The sequence below is a fragment of the Equus asinus genome, chromosome 3 (assembly GCF_041296235.1).
Source record: "Equus asinus isolate D_3611 breed Donkey chromosome 3, EquAss-T2T_v2, whole genome shotgun sequence".
NCBI lineage: Eukaryota > Metazoa > Chordata > Mammalia > Perissodactyla > Equidae > Equus > Equus asinus.
Genome location: NC_091792.1, coordinates 90,434,058 through 90,455,140, shown reverse-complemented (window position 1 = coordinate 90,455,140; position 21,083 = coordinate 90,434,058). Strand labels below are relative to the sequence as shown.

The following is a 21,083-nucleotide window of genomic DNA, read 5'->3' as shown; positions in this document are numbered from 1 at the left end:
CTCGCTATTTATTAATTGCCAGTCATTCTTTTAGATTTCAACTCAAACATCACTTCCTCAGGGAAGCCTTTGTGATGCCTTCCCTTACCCCAGCTTCACGCTAGCTGGGTCAAGTCCCTTTTTAGATATGATTGGCATTATGTACTCCGCAGACTTTATCATGGTTATAATTACATACTTATTGTGTGGTGATTACAGGATCATCTCACTGATCTTTGTCACTAGACTATAAGCTCAATGAAGAGAAAAACAGTCCATGGTTTTTCTCATCATTTTAGCCTCAATATCTAGCAAAGTTTCTGGCACATAGTGAGGAAGTATTATTTCTTGAATGAAGAATGAGTGTCTCAATGGGGTCATTAACAAACGGTTAAAGCAACAATAAATTTCCATTCACTAGAATCTCTTTAATCAGTTTGAAAGATTAAATTAAATTATTTCAAATTCTATGATGAACAAATTCAATGATTTTCTTTAAACTCCCTAGAATTTTTGGCATCCCATAGATGTAGCCACAATGAAAGTTTATTAGTGTCTTCCTTGAGTTATAGAAACTCAGAACTGGACTGCTAAATTGGGCTTTAACTATTTTCTAGTACAGTTTCCTCATTATATGAGAAAGAGTCTTAGGAAATCTTCAAAAGGTCATCTAGCCTTTTGGTGACAGAGCAGGAATGAAAATCAGCCATTTAAACTCCCAGTTCAATGTATTTTTTCCTATAACTATGTTGCAATTTCTAGGTTTTATGGCTTCATTTTCATATTAGAAATTTGGAAGAACCTATAAATACCCAGAAGAGAAATCTCCAAATGGTTAATTTTCTCACATCATTTAGATTTATGCTTTAAAATATTAAAATAAATAGGAATATTTTAGAAGGGTAAAAAACAAGCCTAATTTTGTAAGAAATGAACCTGTAAAAACTTCCATGCCTTATTTGTAATTTTCATGGTGTGCCTTAAATGAGGGTGAGAAAGGAATGATACGTTTCCCATTTCTTAATATTCTCAAGCAAAAACTTGTTCTAGTTAAGTCTGGTTGCCTACAATTCAGTTTATAAAAACCCAAAAGAAAGGCAGGTTTTGAGGAAGCAGCTGGGGAAGTGACATAGTGATGGAAAAGCTCCACTGACATCCAGTCTATTATATCTAGCTGTGTGACCCTGGACTCTTTACTTCCCCTCCGTAGATTTCACTTTCCTCATCTGTACAATCAGGAGATTGATCTAAACCATGGCTCTGTCTGTTGATGAGCTTCCAAGATCCCACTAAGCCCGTTGGTGTGTGTATGTGAGTGCACATTTTTCTGGGAAGATTGGCACAAGGGTCAGGGACACAAAACAGGTTAATTGCCTCTGTACTAATATATGAGGTCCCTCCTAACTTTTGAAATGTAATAAAGCTATAAGTGTAATTACAATTTCTGATGGAAAATAGGACTTAGTGTAATTAGCAGCATGAGTAGTAAAATTATTTGAAAAGCGTATTCTGCACAAAGGAATACTGCTATCATTAACCATACACTCAAGTGTCAACTGAAGAATGCTAGAGCCCAGTCCAGGTTTTCCATAATTGGCATCAATTGCCCCAGACGATGTAACTACATGTGATAAAATCTCAATATGTCACATATTTTTATTATCAATATGTTAATGATCCATCAAAGTCGGTCTACTACATAGGATTACATGGAGCAGATACAACCCAGAGCAGACGCCAGCAAATAAAGTTACTTTCTTACAGTTTTCAGGATATCTATTCCAAAACCACTTGGATTATAACTTTGGATGGTCGAATAGCCACAGTTGCTATACTACACATATAATTACTAAAGACACAGAAATAAAAGTTACCCTGCTTATTCATGTATTTCCTTCCTTACTTTCTTCTTTAATTTAATAAATATTCCTTAAATGTCTACTGTGTCAGGCACTCTTCTGGACACTTGTGAAATATCAGTGAACAAAATAAATATATTCCACCCTCATGGTGCTTATCTTTTAGAAGGGGAGGAAGAAAATAAATAACATGTATAAAAAATATGTAAATTATTTATTATTTTTAAAGGTGATGAATGCTTTGGAAAAAAAATAAACAGTAGGGAGATTAGAAATACCAAAGGTAAAGAGAATGGTTCCAGTATTAAATAAGATCCAGTATTAAATAGGACCCCATTGAGAAGGTATCATTTAACAAAGACCAGAGGAGATGAGGGAGTGTGCCAGACAGAGGGAAGAGGCAGGGCAAGGGTATGCTTGGTTTGTTCAAGGAATAGCAAGGAGGCCACTGTGGCAAGGAAGGAGCAAAAATCATTCTGCTGCTGTGGTCATGAAATTTGTAAAATTTCATCTTCCAGTCAACACTTCATTTTTTATTGCTTAACTGCTTAAAATGAAATTCATATCTTTTGTATAATCTTACTAGAATCTCATCTTTGTAAAAAAATGCAGTCAAAATTCTTCCGAGAATTTTAAAATCACCCCAAACCACGATCTCTGGTTAGTAAGCAGTGTAAGTCTCTCAGTTCCAACAAACATATATTTGGCAAAGAACTGTTATATGATAAGCAAATATGCAATTTAATAAGAGATGATGTCATTATGAAGAAATCAAGTAAAAGACCTTCACTTTGAAAATTTAGAGATTGGGCACAAAGCATTTGTTATATTCCAACAAAAAGAAATTCCAAGATTCTTAGCTTACATGAAAGCCCCCATTCTTTCTGAAATGTCACTGTTCCTTTGGCATTTATTACATTGTTTATTTCATTAACTGTCTTCCAGAAAATGAAACAATCATGACTACTGTACAGTTATCATGGCATTTATCTGGGTTAATACCCTCAAAAAGAATACACACATAAAAGTAGCACATTTTTACGAGGGGAGGGTCAGTCAGCCCTCCCCCAGTACGCATCTTATTCCTGCCTAGAGCCTTGCATGAAAATGCACTGTGGTCTCCCATGCCTACAAATGTAGCATAAAATGTATGCAATCATACCTTGCCCAAATGGTCCTTTTTGCCAAAGCCAGTGGCAGCTGCAATGCTCTCTGCTCCCTCCACTGTCTTCTGCGCTACTGCTGTCACCCCTGTCACTACCGCCTCTCCAACGTTCGTCACTTGCTCTTTGGTCTTCTCAGCCACTGGGATAAATCAGGAACAACAGGTTAAGGGATGGTGGAACGATAGCGACTTAAAAGTAATTTCACTTCTAAAAATCTATGTTTGCACATACCGTAGGCAACTGAAGAGTTAGAAGACAGAAAAGCTACAGAGATTTCTAAGGGAGCATGGTTTAGCCAAACATTGAATCTTTGCTAAGATATTTTGTTGTAATCATACAGATATTAAAAGGTGTTCCAAGTTTAACGATCACAAATTTAGAGCTATGAGTGATTTGGGTTTGGCTTGCATTTTATCAAGGAAAGTTTACAGAAAGCAAGGCTTACAGGTGCAGTTACAGCTGCATCAGACTCAGCACAAAATTTCTTTCTTTATTTCAATTTCAATGCCGATTCTTGTATCTCACTCAGGTTGTTCATTTTCACCACACCTTCTGAGGCACACAACACATACATGCTCATGCATGTTACTATCAGAAATGAACAACGGAGTGAGGGATGGTTACAAAGGAACTTTGACCTTCCTATAAAAGTTCAGGTAGTTGAAACAGAAGGAGTTTTAATAATAAGATTGATTTTCAATGATTTTAATGGGAACAAAAGAGTTAGACATTAAGTAAAGTATGAAAATTAAGAGGCTTGTTGAGCATGTGCACAATTTTTTTCATAAAACACAATACGACATGATGATTCAGTAGATTTTTTTAAATAAGCTAAAAATTTAGAGAAGATGGTGCAAATAGTTTGGGATTAGATTTAGACAGAGATTTAATCTCATATCAAATATTCTCCAGGACTAAAACCGGATATAATTGCTGAATGAATCTTTTTATATTACCTCAACATAATTACCACATACAGTAAGCTCCAATAAAAACATTTGTTTCAATTAAATGAAGAGTTCTATGAAAAAGCAGCAGAAGACAAGAGATTCTTCTCTTTAAATAATTTCAAGGTCAATAGAGAACTAAAACAACACCTCTTCATGCTAAACCTTACAACATTTAAGCTCATAAAGCCTGGGTCTTACATCTCTTATCTATGTCTAGGTGGTATTTGCCTTAGTTTCTTTTTGCCCTCCAAACTCACTTTTTGTCTGCTTTCTCCCTAACTTTCAGGAATTTTTAGTTTGGAGTGATATTCTTCCTCAGGCTCTCTCCTGAGCAAACAGAGACACATTTTCTTGTCATGCTTTATGCTTGTATGCATCTTCTCTAGAGAAGTCCAAGCCTGAGGAACCGGAGGATTTACACGATATCAGCTGCTGAGGGCTATTGTTCTGGTCATATGACTATTATACAGTTCATGTCACCAGTTGGGAGTGGCCAGTGGTTAAACAGTGTGGACAAAGCAATTGGGCTTTGAACAGACTGTGTAGGTCCCGGAAGCTAAGGCAGTCTGTAAGGAGAGAGGCTTACCCCACTGTCCCCAGGCAATGAGCGGAAGCTGAAGAGGCCCTAGAGTCTAAACCCAGGGAGCGGGCACAGCACGTGTTGCTGGATATTTGCCTTCGGCCACTTCTGGGGATAGGGCTGATGCCTCCTAAAGAGTAACGGCTATTCACAATGAAAGCTCCATTTAAATGCCAGTGAAAAGCTATACTGGAAATTCATGTTTTTAAACATTTCCAGAATGTTGATCCTTTAAAAATGGTGAATTATGGGGTTTAAGTTCTCATTTTTTTCTTTTCTAAGAACATGAATAGAATATTTTGCTTGAAAATGAACATTTTCTTGTTATAAAATCTCAAAGACAAAAATAAACTTTGATGTTTTTACAAACTCATAATTTTTCTGCCAGCCATGAAAATTTATTTTTACATCTAGATAATTCTTTATATATGTATGAACTTTATTTTTAATGCACATAAACTGCACAGTAAAATGTACTTTGTACATTTCATTAGGTTTCATCATTGTAAAAATAAGTCAATTAGTTATCTTACAAAAAGAGTGTTCATGTAGAAATAACAGACACATTTTAAAAGATTTCTGTAGGATTGGATTTATCTAGTAGATTAGCCACTGACTTTGAACCCCTATTTTCCCCTGTTAAGACCTTTTACACTGTTTCTGTGTTCATTGACATTCCAAACAAAAGGGGGACAAAACAAAAGGAAAGGAGACACACCCAAATTAATACATTTTGCATCTCATAAATGGTGTTTATTTTTAAGGGAAAAAACTTCATAAGAAGGATCAAAAAGATACTTTCCACGCAACCAACTGATGGTATAATATTTTAACTCACTTATGTTTTCCCCCAAATGTGCCAGTCTTCCTCATTTTGGTTCAAACAGCTCCATCTGGCCAGAAGCCTTCATGGGTCTCAGCTATCCCTCTATCTGTTTACTCAGCAAATTCAAGCTGGTGTGTTGAAACTCACTCAATGTGAAATTCCATGTTAAAAACCTCTCCTCTTTCTGTGACCCCATAAAATTTCAGATAAATCTCTACTATTGAACTTTTTACATTGTGCCATAATTATTCATTTTCCACTAGTCTGTTTGTCAACTTCCACCAGTGTATTTTGAGTTCATTAAAATCAGAGATCCTGTTTTATTTTTCTTTTTAGTATTTCACAGTAGATGCTCAATAAATAATTTTAAATACATCAAAAGGAATTTTGCATATATCTGTAATTGAATTTATACATTAATTTCAATAATAAGATTTATATTTGACTTTCATTAAGTCAAAAATAAAATTCCAGAAAGAAAATATAGCATCAACTTTTAGAATAGATACAGTAAATCTAGCCTTTGACATTAAACAAAATTATAAAATTAAGAAGATCTAGTTTTGAATTGGTGCACAAATTATAAACTTGAGGAAAATAAATTTATGTTATAAAACAATTTAATTGTTGTTAATTGAATTAAATTAATTAAATTGTTTAACATGTTGAAAATTAGTTGTGTTCATTATCATGTAATAAATTTATGTTTATAACAATGAATGTAGATTTACTGAAGTCTGTATTTCCGCAAAAATAGCTAAAAGGATAGATCTTGGAGAAGTTTTTCTTTTAACATTAGCTGACAATGTTATGTACTACACAACAGTTTCTTGCTTTCCTGCTTTGACTAATAACAATAATAAATAACATTTATTTAGCACATATTATGTGACCATAATAAACATTTTAGACTAAGTATAAGTGACCAATTCTCCCTTTCCTAAGCCATTGGGGTAATTACCTTAAGCTTATTGGAAATTTATAGTGAATAACCCTATTAAACAAATTAAGTAATTCATTTATGTGATATGGGAGAGAGAAGCTACTTACTGTAGCTGATTTATCCCAAGGGAATTCTCATAGCCAGACTATTTCTGACAACATTTTTGATATTTTGCTACCGCCAGAGTGGTTGATTGTTGCGACGGTTGCAAATATTGCCCACACCGAAATCGTCATGGCCTTGCCGCCTAGCAGCATTTGCATAGTCTTCTGTGGAATGCTAGTTTAGTTCAATCCTAGTAACTACTGAAATAAGGTCAAAGAAATTTGAGAAACTCTAGATTAAACTGAATTATGCAAATTTCTTTAAGTAGGACATCTCAGATTCTTTAATATGCTAAACGAAAGATGATACGCAAAGTTTCTCAACACTATCAAATCATGGACACATAAGCTGGTGGGCTATGGTTTTTCAGGAAGTGTTTTGTAAAATATTGCCTTATTATACAAATTTCAGTCACACACATACACACACACACAACTGATGATTCTATTATTCTGGAGAAGATGCAAAAATTCTGACTTTTTCAACATATCCCCTCCATTAGATGACAGTATTAGTTGTATTTAATTTTTACCACCGTCTCTGAATCTTGCCACATGCTTATCTGCTTTCTAAACCACATGTCTTCAACTACTAAATGGAAGGAACAGCACTAATCGGGGAAGGCCCTTCAGATAATACAGTCTCCAACCGTCTGTCATTCAGTTCTTATTAAAATCATGCTTAATAACATCATATTTATAGAAGGTCCCAGAAGGCAACATATTTACTTGCCTCGTTATCAGCATTACATAGTCGATAACAACAGAGCAAATATAAGTTGCATGCTTTAACTTAGCTTCTAGCAGAATCAGTTTCAAAGGATTGTGTTTTAATTTCACACTCTCATTTTTATCAAAAACATGTATAAAATAGTTGTATGATTTACTTTTCTCCACTAGCTATAAAAATGTTGCTCAAGATCGATCTATTCTAAAGGGATAATAAGTAACACCTGTATAATACATACTATTTGCCTTCAGTATTCTAGGTGCTTTGTGTACATTAATTCACTTAATTCTTTTATGGATGAGGAAACCAAGTCACACGGAAGCTATGAATTTTGCAGAAAATTACACAGCCGGTAAGGGGTAAGCAGAAATTTGAACCAAGGAGTTCTGGCTCCAGTGTTTATAGTCTTAACCACAATACTGCATTATTAATACTCCCTTTTGATTTTCCCTATTTCTAGTTTATAATGCAGTAATAGGAATATGTTATTTCTCCGAGGCACTATTGTGTTTACTGCTTTCCGATCATATGAATTATATTTCTGGTTATATATCTTGTCTTACCACACCTGTCAGGAAGTTTGAAGTACACACAGCATGAAACTCAATTACAGCAAATCCGTAGGCTCTTAAGGTTGTTAAATTTTGCTTCTCTTTTCAGTTTTCTATTTCTATCACTATCATCTTCCTCCTCATCATCATAACCACCACAATTTTCATCCTTTTTGTCATTTCTTTATTGTAATCTTCTTATAAACCTATTCAAATTCTTGGTGAAATTAGGCCAAACAGAGATAAACACAATAAATAACTTACTGGTCATCCCAAGATGTTTCCTAAAATGTCTTCTGAATCATCAAGGAAATGTTATAATTAGTAGTTTAGTGTCAGAATATTTCAGTGTACTCTACAGAAAATTGTGCCTTAATCATTTGAAGAATGACAATCCTTATGTTATTTATACTAGCAGTTTGCCAGAACATTAAGTTGGTCAGAATACTCAAATGCTATACTACTATAAATTAAATAGAGCTGGTCAATTCAGAGTCATCGTTCTCCACAGTTAAATATATTGTGTTTTATTTATTTATAATAAATATTTACCTATATTTAGTAAAGAATTAAGGTTAAACAAAGCTTGATGTTCCCTTAGAATGCTCCTCTATAGGCACAGTGGTTGTTTACAACTGCACTCTGAGCGATCAGTGCTGGGGCTATACGGCTTCCTAAATATTTTCAATACCATCCTTGGTTAGAAGCCCCAGGGAGCTTACCTGTTGTCACACCGTGAACCACGCCTTCCTTGGTTTTGGAGCCTATAGAAACAAACAAATTCAAAACATAAGTCTCAAACTGGCCTTATAGTGCTGATTAGCTCATTTTAAATACAACTAATCAAAAAATCTCAGTCTTCAGAAGCCAATAGATAAAGATATCCTCAAAATAGGGGGCAAAAAAGCTAAAACAAGGAAATTCAGTAATTACTACAACACATAGAAGAAAACAAAGCTAACAGAAGGTTCTCCCCAATTCATAATTTACCACAAAATGGTACTTTTGATCCCCTTGTGTTCCACCTCACATATGAACTTACAGAGGGAACAAAAGGTGAGATAACACGGGGGCTGGGTGGGGCATGACTTTGGATTCAGAACAGAGAAGCCCTACTAAAGCGCAGTGCAGCAGAGAGACTGGCTAACCCATGAAACACGAGTAGAACAGGGAGGGCAAGAACGAATCAACATTTGCTGAACACCTATTACGTAAAAGGCATGTTACATCTCATCACAGTTGATCTGTGTAACATCCATTTCACACAGGTGTTTTATGAAATTTTATATAGTATATATACAAATTTTTATATTTCAATTTATACATGAAGAAATTGCAAATCAAAGTTAAATGATTTGCTTAAAGTTGCACAGGTCATAACTGGTTGCAAGCACATTCAAATTAAGGTCTCTGTGACCCTAAATTCATTCTCTTTCCACTAAGCCAGGCAAACCTTTAGAGGGAATGCAGTATTTCATTGCTCAAGTGTTACTAATGCTAGTTTCAAGAAGAGGTACGATAGGAATTTCCCTAAAATCTTGACCATTACTATACTTTTATACAAATAATTTATTAATATTTGTCATTAAAACTAAATTTGTTAACAATTTTATTCATAACTTCTCTAATATTGGATTTTTCAGTGTAATTCATACCAGTTTTTCAAAAAAATTGTTTTTGGAGAAAATCACAATGGATTGGAGACTCATTTGGAAACTATAACTCAAATAATGTAGTTCTATGAGACACAGAAGAACATAAGGAAATGACACAAAAACTGGGAAATGATTTAAACCCACATTTGGATGTTAAAATAGTTACCAAACTTCAGTTTTCAAATGCACTGTTTTGTAAACCCTTACTGAGTATACCAGGAATAACTGTAAACACATTTTAAAACAAATAAAAAAGTGTAAGGGAGCCTCAGATTCCTCATCAGTAAAATTAACACCTGAGATTAATTAATCTCTAAGAAGCTGGTTCTTTAAACAGAGTGCAGCAGAATCAATTGGGGAGGGGGCGGGGTTAAAAAGGCTGACTATTGAGTCAGAGCCCCAAACATTCAGTAAATAGCAGGTAGAGATATCTGCATTTTTAATAACCCTCATGATCTATTGCAGGCAATTCATGGATCAAATTTGACAAACACTGGTCTGAAGCAGTTTCTAGTTCTAAACTTATTTAAAATTTAGAAGTATATGTCTGTGATTTAAATAATCATATGATCAGTAAGATGATCTAGATAAATATACAGAACCATATTAAAATGTTCATTGAATATTTTCATGAAAATATATAAATACGGCATTAAGTGAAATTTTCATGCAACATATATAAGTTTACATTTTACAAAACAGTCAAGGAAAATTTCTACATTTAATAAAACAATTTAAATATATTCAAGATCTTCCAAGGGCCAGCTGCGTGGCCGAATGGTTAAGTTCGCGTGCTCCGATTTGGCGGCCCAGGGTTTCACTGGTTTGGATCCTGGGTGCAGACATGGCTCTCAGGCCATGCTGAGGCGGCATCCCACATGACACAATTAGAAAGACCCGCAACTAAAATATACAACTACGCACTGGGGTGTTTTGGGAGAAAAAGCAGGAAAAAAAAAAGAACCTCCAGTTTGAATATATTTAAGGACTTTCAATAAAAACAAAACATAAAATAAGCTATAGCTTTGTAGTTAAGAATGTGGGTTCTGAATTCAGATTTTCTGGATTTAAATTTTCACTCCACCACATAATAATCAAATATATATCACTCAGCCAACATGGAGGTCAAAGGAAATAACACAGACAGAGGCCTTAAAACAGTGTTTAATCCATATTAAACACTTAGTGGTAAGTGCTCTTCTTCTTTGCATATAATGTTTGTAAAGGGATTTTCAGTTTAAAACATAGAACAAATCACCAAATCATAAATTCATATAAATGAAATTGTGCAGTTGTTAAATATGTTAAAGGATACAGGATAGTATTTTATATATGTGATGTTGCGTGTGTGTATGAGTGTACTTTGCAGGCAATGCTCACTTTAGGTAGTATGTGGGATCATGAAATGACTGTGACAAGCGGAGTTCAAACTGTGGAAATTGATGTTAATAATCAATGAGGAAATTATGATTAATCAGTGGTAAAAATTACAATTGTTCCATGATCCTTAAAGCTTTTGTCAAAACATTAAAATTTTTCTTAGTCATTTATAAATGTATAGATAACTGAAAAAATTAGTAAAACTACTTAGTATACTGTAATTTAAAACATTGAGAATTAAAGTGTTTTATTTCTTTGTAAAAAACTTAGTGAGTCGTTTAAACAGTGGCTGTGTTCTCGTTCTCACTGTATAACTCCCTATACGGGGCGAGCATCTTTTCTGTCTTAGTGAATTGTCATGCTCCTTTGTAAACCTGGATCAGTTTCCAAAATGTTACACTTTGCACTTTTAATGCCATGATCTATCTCTGACAGTTCCTTTAACGGGAGGTGTTCTTTCAGCACCGCTTCCTCTGGAACATCTTCACCTTGTTCACCACAACCAGTTTGTCCACGTATGTTGACACCTTCACCTTCAATAAGTTCCTCTGGTTGCATACCCAGAGTTTCTTGAACTGCGGCAATGTCAACCTTCCCATAGTCAGCTATTTCTTCTATAAATAAATCTATGTTTGATTCAAATTTTCCTTCCAGCATTTTTCACTTCATTTCTTTGCTGCGCTTTCATCTTTTTTGGCCAATTTCCTCTTTCAATTATGCATTTTTATATAATATCTTGCGGGTTTGTCAGTGCGAGACAAGGAGGCAACATAACTATGGGCTTTGCTGTCTGTAGGAGGTGAATAACCGATGCGCAGTGACCAAACAGCAACAAACTTTGAAAGAAGTGATGTGATTTGATCATGGATTATAATGGATTTCTGTTACTTATGTAATGATTTGCGGGCTGAAGAGTTAAGAGCTAAGTTTGTACTTTATGCAATCACTTACAGTTTATGTACTGTGGTAACAGAAATTGGAACTGTGCTGTTATTTAACTGGTGTTATTTAACTAACTGTGGTAACTGAAATTTGTGTGTCCTGGAACTAAATAACGTGAGGACAGCCTGTATTGGAGAGACTATTTCTTATCACTACCCACTTGCCACTCCTTGTACCCCATATTTAAAAAATGACTATATAAAGAAATGTTTAACAGTTGGTCTGTGGTCTTTCCTCTCTGCCTCAGTAGTACCCGAGAATTTGACCTTTGGCTAAATCATGGAATGTATCCTGAATCAAAGATAAATGAGGGTCTTGACAGGGTCGCTTCTTATCAAACCAATTACCTATTGTTTGCCGTCAGCTGTTTATTAGTATTTGTAATTAATGATTAACCTTTAACTGATAAGTATTCTGTAATTAAAAAGACACAGCTACAAGATAGGTGCCAAGTGGCTATGTGACTAGTAAGATATAAAAGCTGAAGGAACACCAGAACCAATGGCTCCCTGAGCTGAGGCGCTCATGGTATTCCACCTTCTCTCTCAGGGCTTCACGAAGCTGCAGAGTGAAGGTTGGAAGTAACGCGTGGAAGTTGCAAGAACTCAATTATACTGTTGTTATGCGTGTTCTGTCGACTTTCTCAACTTGGTACAGGTGAAGTATATTGTGACTTGAGAATTTGATATCAATCCACGCTCATGACCACTGCTGCTTATTAGGCAAAGTGGCATTTGAAGAGTTTTGAAGATCGTTTTCTTGCCTTTACTGTTATAATACTTGCCATTATATAAAAAGAACTAATTTTTTTCTGCTTTGAAATTTGACTCTCAATTTATAATTTCTGAGCCATTTTATTGAGAATATCTTTGTCTATTAAACTGAGGTGTATTGAGAAAATTTGTGTATAAAGATATCACAAAAGGAGAACAAATCATAAAAATAACACTGATTCTTATGGTAGTTCTTCAATTAGTTAAAACATAGTTGCCAAAAGTATATAATAAAGGAATGCAATCACTTTTCTTATGAAGTTTATGAAAACAGGGTGTCCAACTTTCTCAGCCATGGTAAAATTTGAAAATTTTCTTTAGTCACTTCCAATTTTTCAAACTAGTCACTGATAATAGTTTTTGCAATGAAGAGTGAAAGATGAAAAGAAAATATGTTCGAAAAGTACTTATTCTGTTGGAGAGTTTATTTGATAATAACCATGGCTCCTATATATAAAAATGTGCTTCATAAAAATTCTCAACAAAAAATGAGCAAATCAAATCCAACAATGTGTAAAAGAACTATTCACTATGACCTAGTGGGATTAATCTCAGGTATGCAAGGCTGGCTAAACATTCGAAAAGTAAAGTAACCCATCATATCCAACACTTATTCATAATAGAAACTCCCAGTAAACCAGAACTAGAGGGGAACGTCCTGAACTCGATAAAGAATATCTACAAAAAACCTACAGCTAACACCATATTTCATGACAAGAAACTAGAAGCTTTCCTACTAAGACCGGGAACAAGGCAAGAACGTTCTCTCTTACCACTCCTTTTTAACATCATACTGAAAGTCCTAGCTAATGCAATAAAATAAGAAAAGAAAATTAAAAGTATACAGATTGGAAAAGAAGAAATAAAACTGTCTTCCTTCACAGATGACATGATCATCTATATGGAAAATTCGAAAGAATCAACCAAAAAACCTCCTGGACCTAATAAACAATTGTAGCAAGGCTGCAGTATACATGGTTAATAAAACTCCGTCACTTTCCTATATACCAGCAATGAACAAGTGGAATTTGAAATTAAAACAGAATACCATTTACAGTAGCAACAAAACAAATGAAATACTTAGGTATAAATTTAACAGAATATATATAAGATCTGTATGAGGAAAACTACAAAGTTCTGATGAACAAAATCAAAGAACTAAATAAAGTGACATTCAGTGATCATGGATAGGAAGACTCAGTATTGTTAAGATGTCAGTTCTTCTCAACTTGATCTATATTTCAATGCAATCTCAATCAAAATCCAAGCAAGTTATTTTGCAGACACTGAGAGATTCTACAGTTTATGTTGAGAGGCAAAAAGCCCAGAATAGCCAATACAATATTGAAGGCAAAGAACGAAATTGAAGTACTGACACTGTCTGACTTCAAGACTTACTATAAATCTACAATAATCAAGACAGTATGGTATTGATGAAAGAATAGATAAATAGATCAGTTGAACAGAGTAGAGAGCCAAGAATTAGAATCACATAAATATAGTCTACTGATCTTTGACAAAAGAGCAAAGGTAATACAATGGAGCAAAGATAGTCTCTTCAACAAATAGTGCTGGAACAACTGGACATCCACATGCAAAAAAAAAAAAAGAAGAAGAAGAAGAAGAATCTAGACACAGACCTTACACTCTTCACAAAAAAGTTAACTCAAAAGGGATCATAGCTCTAAATGTAAAATGCAAAACTGTAAAACTCCCAGAAGATAACATAAGAAAAAACCTACATGACTTTGAGTACGGCAATGAGTTTTTAGATACAACACCAAAGCATGATTCATGAAAGACAGAATCGATAAGCTGGACTTCATTAAAATGTAAAACTTCTGCTCTGTGAAAGACAGTATCAAGAGAATGAGAAAAGAAGCTACAGACTCAGAGAAGATGTTTACAAAAGATACATCTGAAAAGGGACTGTTATCCAAAATACACAAAAAACTTTTAAAACTCAACAACAAGAAAACAAATAATCCAATTAAAAAATGGGCAAAAGACCTTAACAGACACCTCACCAAAGAAGATATAGAGACAGCAAATAATCATACGAAAAGATGCTCCACATCACATTTCATCAGGAAAATGTAAATTAAAACAGCAATGAGATATCACGACACAGCCTATTAGAATGGCCCAAATCTGGAACACTGACAACATCAAATGCCAGTGAGGATGCGGAGCAACAAGACCTCTCATTCACTGCTGGTGGGAAAGCAAAATGGTACAGCCACTTTGGAAGACGGTTTGGCTGTTGCCTACAAATCTAAACATATTCTTACCATACGATCCAGCAATTGTGCTCCTTGGTATTTACCAGAAGGAGTTGAAAACTTATGTCTACACAAAAACTTGCACATGGATGTTTATAGTGGCTTTATTCATAATTGAAAAACTCGGAACCAACTACGATGTCCTTCGGCAGGTGAATGTATAAACTGTGGTACATCCAGACAATAGAACATTATTCAATGCTAAAGAGAAATGAGCTGTCAAGCCATGAGAAGACATGGAAGAACCTTAAATGCATATTACTAAGTGGAAGAACCCAATCTGATCAGGCTACATACTATATGATTCCAACTATATGACATTCTGGAAAAGGCAAAAGTACGGAGACAGTAAAAAGATCATTGGTTGCCAAGGGCTGGGGGAGGGAGATGAATAGACAGAACACAGAGGATTTTTAGGATTTTTAGGACCCTGAAAACATTCTGTATGATGCTATAATGATGGATACCTGTCATTATACATTTGTCCAAACCTACAGAATGTACAACGCCAAGAGTGAACCCTAAGGTGAACTATGGACTTTGGGTGATTATGATGTGCCAATGTGCCAATTGTAATGAACGTACCACTCTGGTGGGGGAGGTTGATAATGTGGGAGGCTATCTATGCATGTGTCTGCGCAGGGAATATATGGAAAACCTCTGGACTCTCCTCTCGATTTTGCTGTCATCCTAAAACTGCTCTAAAAATAAAGTGTTTAAAATAATTTTAAAGTGTGTTTTATTACTCATATGTTCTGTTTTATTATGACATTCTCACAAAAACTCTGCAAGGTAGTTGCATTTATCTAAAACATATTTTTACAAATGAGGGAAGTGATGTTTAGAGATGTTAAGCAATTTCCCCAGTAACAAGTGGTGCAGCCTAGGCTAGAATTTAAGTTTGTCTGACATTAAGTCTATGTTCTTTCTAATTTACCAGGAGTCAGCAAACTACAGCCTATGGGCCAAGTCAACTCACCACCTGTCTTGGTAAGTAAAGTTTTATTGAAGCACAGTTACGCTATTATCGTCTATGGTTGTTTCACAACCAAACAGCAGACTTGAGCAGTTGAGACAAAGATGTTATGGCCTAAAATATTTACTACCTAGCCCTTTATGGAAAAAGTTTGTCAACACCTGAACTATAATATTACGCCTTCTCATGGTCACTTATCCTAAATCCTGTGTCTGAGTTCAACTTTTAATTAGACGTCAGAAACTAGCCAATAAACAACTTATACAATGAACTATATGATTAATATCATGATAGGTATTAAAGACGATTTTTTTTAAATGTGACATGTAAGGAAATTACAATTTTATATAACAACCTCAGAGCAAATAACAGAAATAACCTCTGAAAAATAAAATCATTTTATTTGCCCAAACTCATAGCTGACAACGAAAACAAACAGTTTTCCAGAGATAAAACATGTTTATTACCTGGAAAAGAGTAATGTATTAAATTGATATTCAATAATTTTTGGACTCAGTACAAACTAATGAAATGAGTATTAGCATCCTAAAAAATCTTACTAAAAGTTACTAAGTTATAAAGTAACTGAAATCAAAGAATAGTTGCAAGCATGTATTTGCACAACTTGGAAAACAGGACAAATATAAAGATATATGTTATCTGCATGTCACTCATTCAGTAGTCCAAATTCCATCTAAAAAGATATAATTCACACTTCACAGAAACACTTATTAACTCATCAATTTTTTCCTCTTGTAAAACACTTTAATTTAATGATTTCCTGAAAAAATGTTTTAAGATAGAGAAAGAGTAATTTTGCTGAAGATTTGTGGTAAGATAGAGTCAACATAAAAAGAGTCTATGAACAGTGAGAAAAAATAATATGAGAAGCATTCATAAAAATCATTCCAAGTATAACTTTTCTCCTGCCCATCAATGTTGGAGAGACAGTGTGGCTTCCTTTCACCTCCCGGACATTGGCACAGCACCCTCGGCCACCCAATACTCTCATCCTCCACCTTCCTGCTCATCCTGCCTCTACTGCTGCTACAGCGGCCACCAGAGAACAAGGAAGAGCTCAGAGGAGTAGAGAAGCAAGACAAGAGGCAGAATAGCCAGTGGTGAGTGTGTGCAAGTGTGTCCGAGTGTGTGCACGTATCCCTGTGGATGAGTGTGTGTATATCTGTTTGTCTATTTCTTCCCTAAAGAATTTCAAGTGGTTTGTAAAATAACACCCAACCTAACACAGTTCAAGATAAAGAAAGAGAGTCAGGGTCTGCATGAAAACTTCCAGGTGGGAATAGGAACAAGTAGGAGTGATAAGCATCAATCTCATTATTGGCTACGTGTGTGCTGTTTGATAAAGGAACTATATCAATCTCTCCGAGATCTTAGTAGCAGGTCTCAAGCACTTCCTTAAGCTCTTAGTTCCCAGTTTACCAAGTGGTCACAAGAAGTAACTCCACCAAAGACTTTTCTGTCCTTTCCTTTTTAGGGTCACAGCAAGTCTCTTTTTACATATCCCAGGGCCATACCAAAGTCTCATTTTAAAATAAGAATACACTAAAATTATCAAATATTATTCATGATAAAGAAATCAAAGGCTCATGTATGATTTTGATTCTTAAGAATGTTCTTGATTATTTGTAAAGACTGAGTTTAAAAAACTGTCATCTGAAATATAGTCACTTAGTACAGAAACATTCATTAAAAAAAAATGAAAAAGTCCTTAGTATTATCGCAAAATTAAATAATTCGGTAAAACAAAAACTTAGCCCCACTTTTTACTATTAGCTCAAGTATACACATTCACCTACCCACACATACCTCTGACTCAGTACATCTTTTTGACACGTGACGACGCAAAAATGAATCAAGCGAGAAATACCAGCATTTAGAGTATCAATCATCCTAACCCATCAGCCATAAATAAACAGCCAAAAGACATTGGAGGCTTACCTACCTACATAGAGAACGCCCTCTTTGGTCTTTCCTGCTGCTTCTGCCACACCCTGTTTGGTTTTTTCAGCAGCAGCCACAACTCCCTCCTTGGCCTTTGAAAGTCCCTTCATGAACACATCCATGGCTAATGAATTCCTTTACACCACACCACACTGGAGAATACAAAATACACTTGGAATGAGAATTCTTGAGTAAAACAAAACAAGATCAGAATCACGCGAGGTAAAACCGCTGAAAGATCAGTCGAACTCCTAAAAGTGTGAGACTCTTTCAAGTGGACCCTTATCTCAGCCGTTGGACAAAGAAGCCTTTTTTTAGCTTTTGCATTAAAAATTTAGCACCCTCCCATCCATCTTGGCTAGCAAAAGTCTAGCCGCCTAAACATGGGTTAGGATGAATCGTTGGAGCTGTGCTTGCATTTCCTAAGCGAGCTGCATGAAAAGATGGACCTCTTTCAACTTCTTGCCAGGGTCCAAACTGTGACAGTATAAGCTAGAAGTACGTTTAAAAGACAGGTCACAGGAAAAGAAAGGGAGCTAGAGGCATGGGCCCAGGGGCACTATTAAAATGAATCCCAGAAAAGGGCTAACAGGTTGATCATGGAGAAAGCAGGGAAGGGAACTACTCACTCTGGATGTGGCAGAACCTCAGGCCAACTGTGAGCCCGCCCGCCCTCGCTCTAATCCACCCGACTCTGCACCCCTGCCCGCAGCTATCTAGCTGAGCAGGCGCCCGTTCACCCCCGCCGGCAGTCAACCCCGCCCGCAGCTATCTACCCGGAGCAGGCGCCTGTTCACACCCGCCGGCCCTCCAGACGCGCGCCAGCCGCCCGAGGGGGCGTTCTCAGCGCGCTCGAACCTGCTACCCACCCCGCGCCGGCACCTGTTAACCCCTTCCCACCTGTTGACTTGCCCTCTCTGCGCTTCCATTTAATTATTTGCCAAACACAACTTGTTTACTTTACAGAGAGAACCGAGAGGGCGGACTGGGTATTTAAAGCAAGAGAGAAATTAAAGTTGGATGCTCACGCTCCATCTAGCATCCTCGCATTTCCCAAAGGAAAAGCGTATCCCGGAGAAGCCGACTTCTCAGCCTTTGGGGACGAGAAGAGGGAAGTATCCGAACAGGAGAAGAGTCAGGTCAACCTACTTTCCTTAAGCTCACCAAAGGGATAAGTACCCACCTCGAAGAGACCTGACACAGCGGGACCTCAAGGCAGCACCAATCCCCCCTACCCCCCAGGAGTCCTCAATGACTCCTCTCCCACCAGGTTTTCTCCAGGATTTCCAAAGCTGCCAGTTTAGATCCACAGGTACTTACCCGAGTCCCTCTGCTCCTCAGAACTCCGATTTCTCCCCCACCCCTTTAAAAAAAATTTTAAACAATTTCCTAATTATTATTTAAATAGGTAGAGGGAGACTAAGGAGCGGACAGGAAGGGCGGAGGCGGCACCAGGAGAGGGACGGTCCCCAGGGGAGGCTGCTGTCAGCACGACCCGGCAAGGAGAGGCTGGGGGCGTGGGAGGCGAACCCGTGAACTGTAGTCGAATTGCCACTCCTCGGCCCCCGCAGAAGAGAATCCGAGAGAAAGACACAGAGGGTAGGAAGGGAAGGCGGGGAGAGAGCGCGATGGATGCTAAGGGCAAGGCTTGGGCCCCAGGTCTGCTCTAAGGCCAGCACACACCTCAACCCGCGTCGCCGCGCTCCGTCGCTCGCCCCCTCTCAGGTCCCCTTCCCGTCGTCGCGATCCTCCTCCTCCTCTTCTTCCTCCTCCTGCTCCTCCGCTCACCGCCCCCGCAGCTGATTTGTCAGCGCCTCTCCCCGCCCCTCTCCCGGCACTCGCCGCTTTCCCCGCCGCGTGCACTTCACTCCTCTTCTAGGATGGGGATGGGGGTGGGAGGAAGGCTGTACCTCCAACTCCAGCCGCCCGCCTGCTCCTTGGAGGCGGGAGGGTGGGGTGTTCTGCGCTTCGCCTCAAGTTCAGGGCCACGGGGACTTTTGTGGTGACTGGGAGCGGTTAGGCTTAGGCTGATGTCGCTCCCTCTTTCCCATCCCCCCTCCCTCCCTGTCTCCGCCTTTCCCTCTGGTTCCTCACGGGGAAGCCAACCTAGGGGAGCGGGAGTCTGAGGGATGGACCACCAAAGATAGAGCCAATCTCTTGGGGAGCTGCCGAAGGAGACAGACAGCTCAGGAAGGGTGCTCACAGAGGCATCGCCAGGAGCACGTTTCCCTCGGATCGCTGAAATTTGATTAGTGGTCGTAGGACACAATCTTAAGGTTGCTTTTATTTAAATATCTTAAAGATTTTCGTTTGCTCTGAACCTCGCGTGATCCCGAAAGGGTCCCGCGGGTGGAGAGGAGACTAGTAAGGAAGAGTACAGGTCGAGGAGGCGGGAGGAGGATGGTCAAATCCTCTTCCCACTCCACTATCACCATTTTCTTTTCCACCAATCGGCGGCTGCCAGACACCGATTTTTCCTATCGGCGGAACAAGGAATAGACATTCCTCGGCCGTCGAAACCAAGCAGTTGTATACAGCTTTTCGTTCTCGAAATGGAATTTACTTTCTAGATTCTAGTGCCTGGGTGGAGGAGACAAATCCCGCGTGGCTCATTCTCCCGAACCATCATATCCAATTTCTTCTTCCACCCCTTCTGAAAGGGAGATTCTACACACCGCTCACCTTTCTGACTTCTGGTTCACGTTGCCCTCGGAGCTGACACCCAGCCCCATCCCACACAGACACACAGGCAAACGCGCGCGCAGGCTTCAAGACAATTTTTGCATTGCTTAACGTATTTTCACCTCTTTCGGAGCTGGAGGAAAAACAGCTGTTCCAGGATCACACCAGAATGGAGTACCAAGCTCCTCCCTCTGACACAATGCCTGTGCTTTCTTTGCCTGGATTGGGAGGACGATTTTAGCCCTGGAAGGGAAAAAGAAGTCTTTGCTGTATGCTTTCATTTTGTTTTGTGTTTATTTTTTGTAGGAAAAAAAATGCTGTCTCTGATCCTTGTTCTCACTTGGGTTCTGAAATTTGAGTAAAATGCAATTTAAATCTGTGAAACAATTGTTTGAAACCCAAAGGGACAGGAAGCAACTATATTTACTGCTTAACAACTCCTTGCGCTACTGTCTGTCCTTTTGAAAAGCAGCCTTTCCAAACCTCTCAGACTGTACTTTGTTTTCTTGTGATCAGAGAAGAAGGTTAACCTGGGGGCTGGTTTGCCGTCTGGTTTTGAGAACTAGAACAAGTTACGCCCTCCTCTTCAGTTTTCTCTTGTAAAAGGAGAGGAACCAAGATGACCCCTCTCTTCAACTTCTTTATCATGGAAAATGCTCAAACGTGTGCAAAAGGAAAGGATAAAGGGGTCTCGTGTGAACGTCACCCAACGTCCACAACTTTTCAGAGATGATCATGTTTCG

The 21,083-nt window shown here is 37.6% G+C and overlaps 1 protein-coding gene across 7 annotated transcripts in view; it reads right to left on the bottom strand.

The window, feature by feature from the left end:
- SNCA (synuclein alpha) overlaps positions 1 to 20,574 on the bottom strand; it is a 123,669-nt gene extending 103,095 nt beyond the window's left edge. Inside the window, exons 1-4 of one of the 7 annotated variants that reach the window (XM_044766324.2) lie at positions 20,463 to 20,574; positions 17,660 to 17,810; positions 8,411 to 8,452; positions 3,001 to 3,143 (exon numbers count right to left, since the gene is read on the bottom strand). In XM_044766324.2, coding sequence (XP_044622259.1) covers positions 3,001 to 3,143; positions 8,411 to 8,452; positions 17,660 to 17,780 — 306 coding nt within the window. In that variant the 5' untranslated portion in view covers positions 17,781 to 17,810; positions 20,463 to 20,574. Of the gene's footprint in view, positions 1 to 3,000; positions 3,144 to 8,410; positions 8,453 to 17,659; positions 17,811 to 18,287; positions 18,524 to 18,978; positions 19,743 to 20,340 lie in introns of those variants that run through there. The other 6 variants (XM_044766326.2, XM_044766328.2, XM_014838685.3 and 3 more) reach the window with 6 other exon arrangements.
- Positions 20,575 to 21,083: the final 509 nt, after the last annotated feature.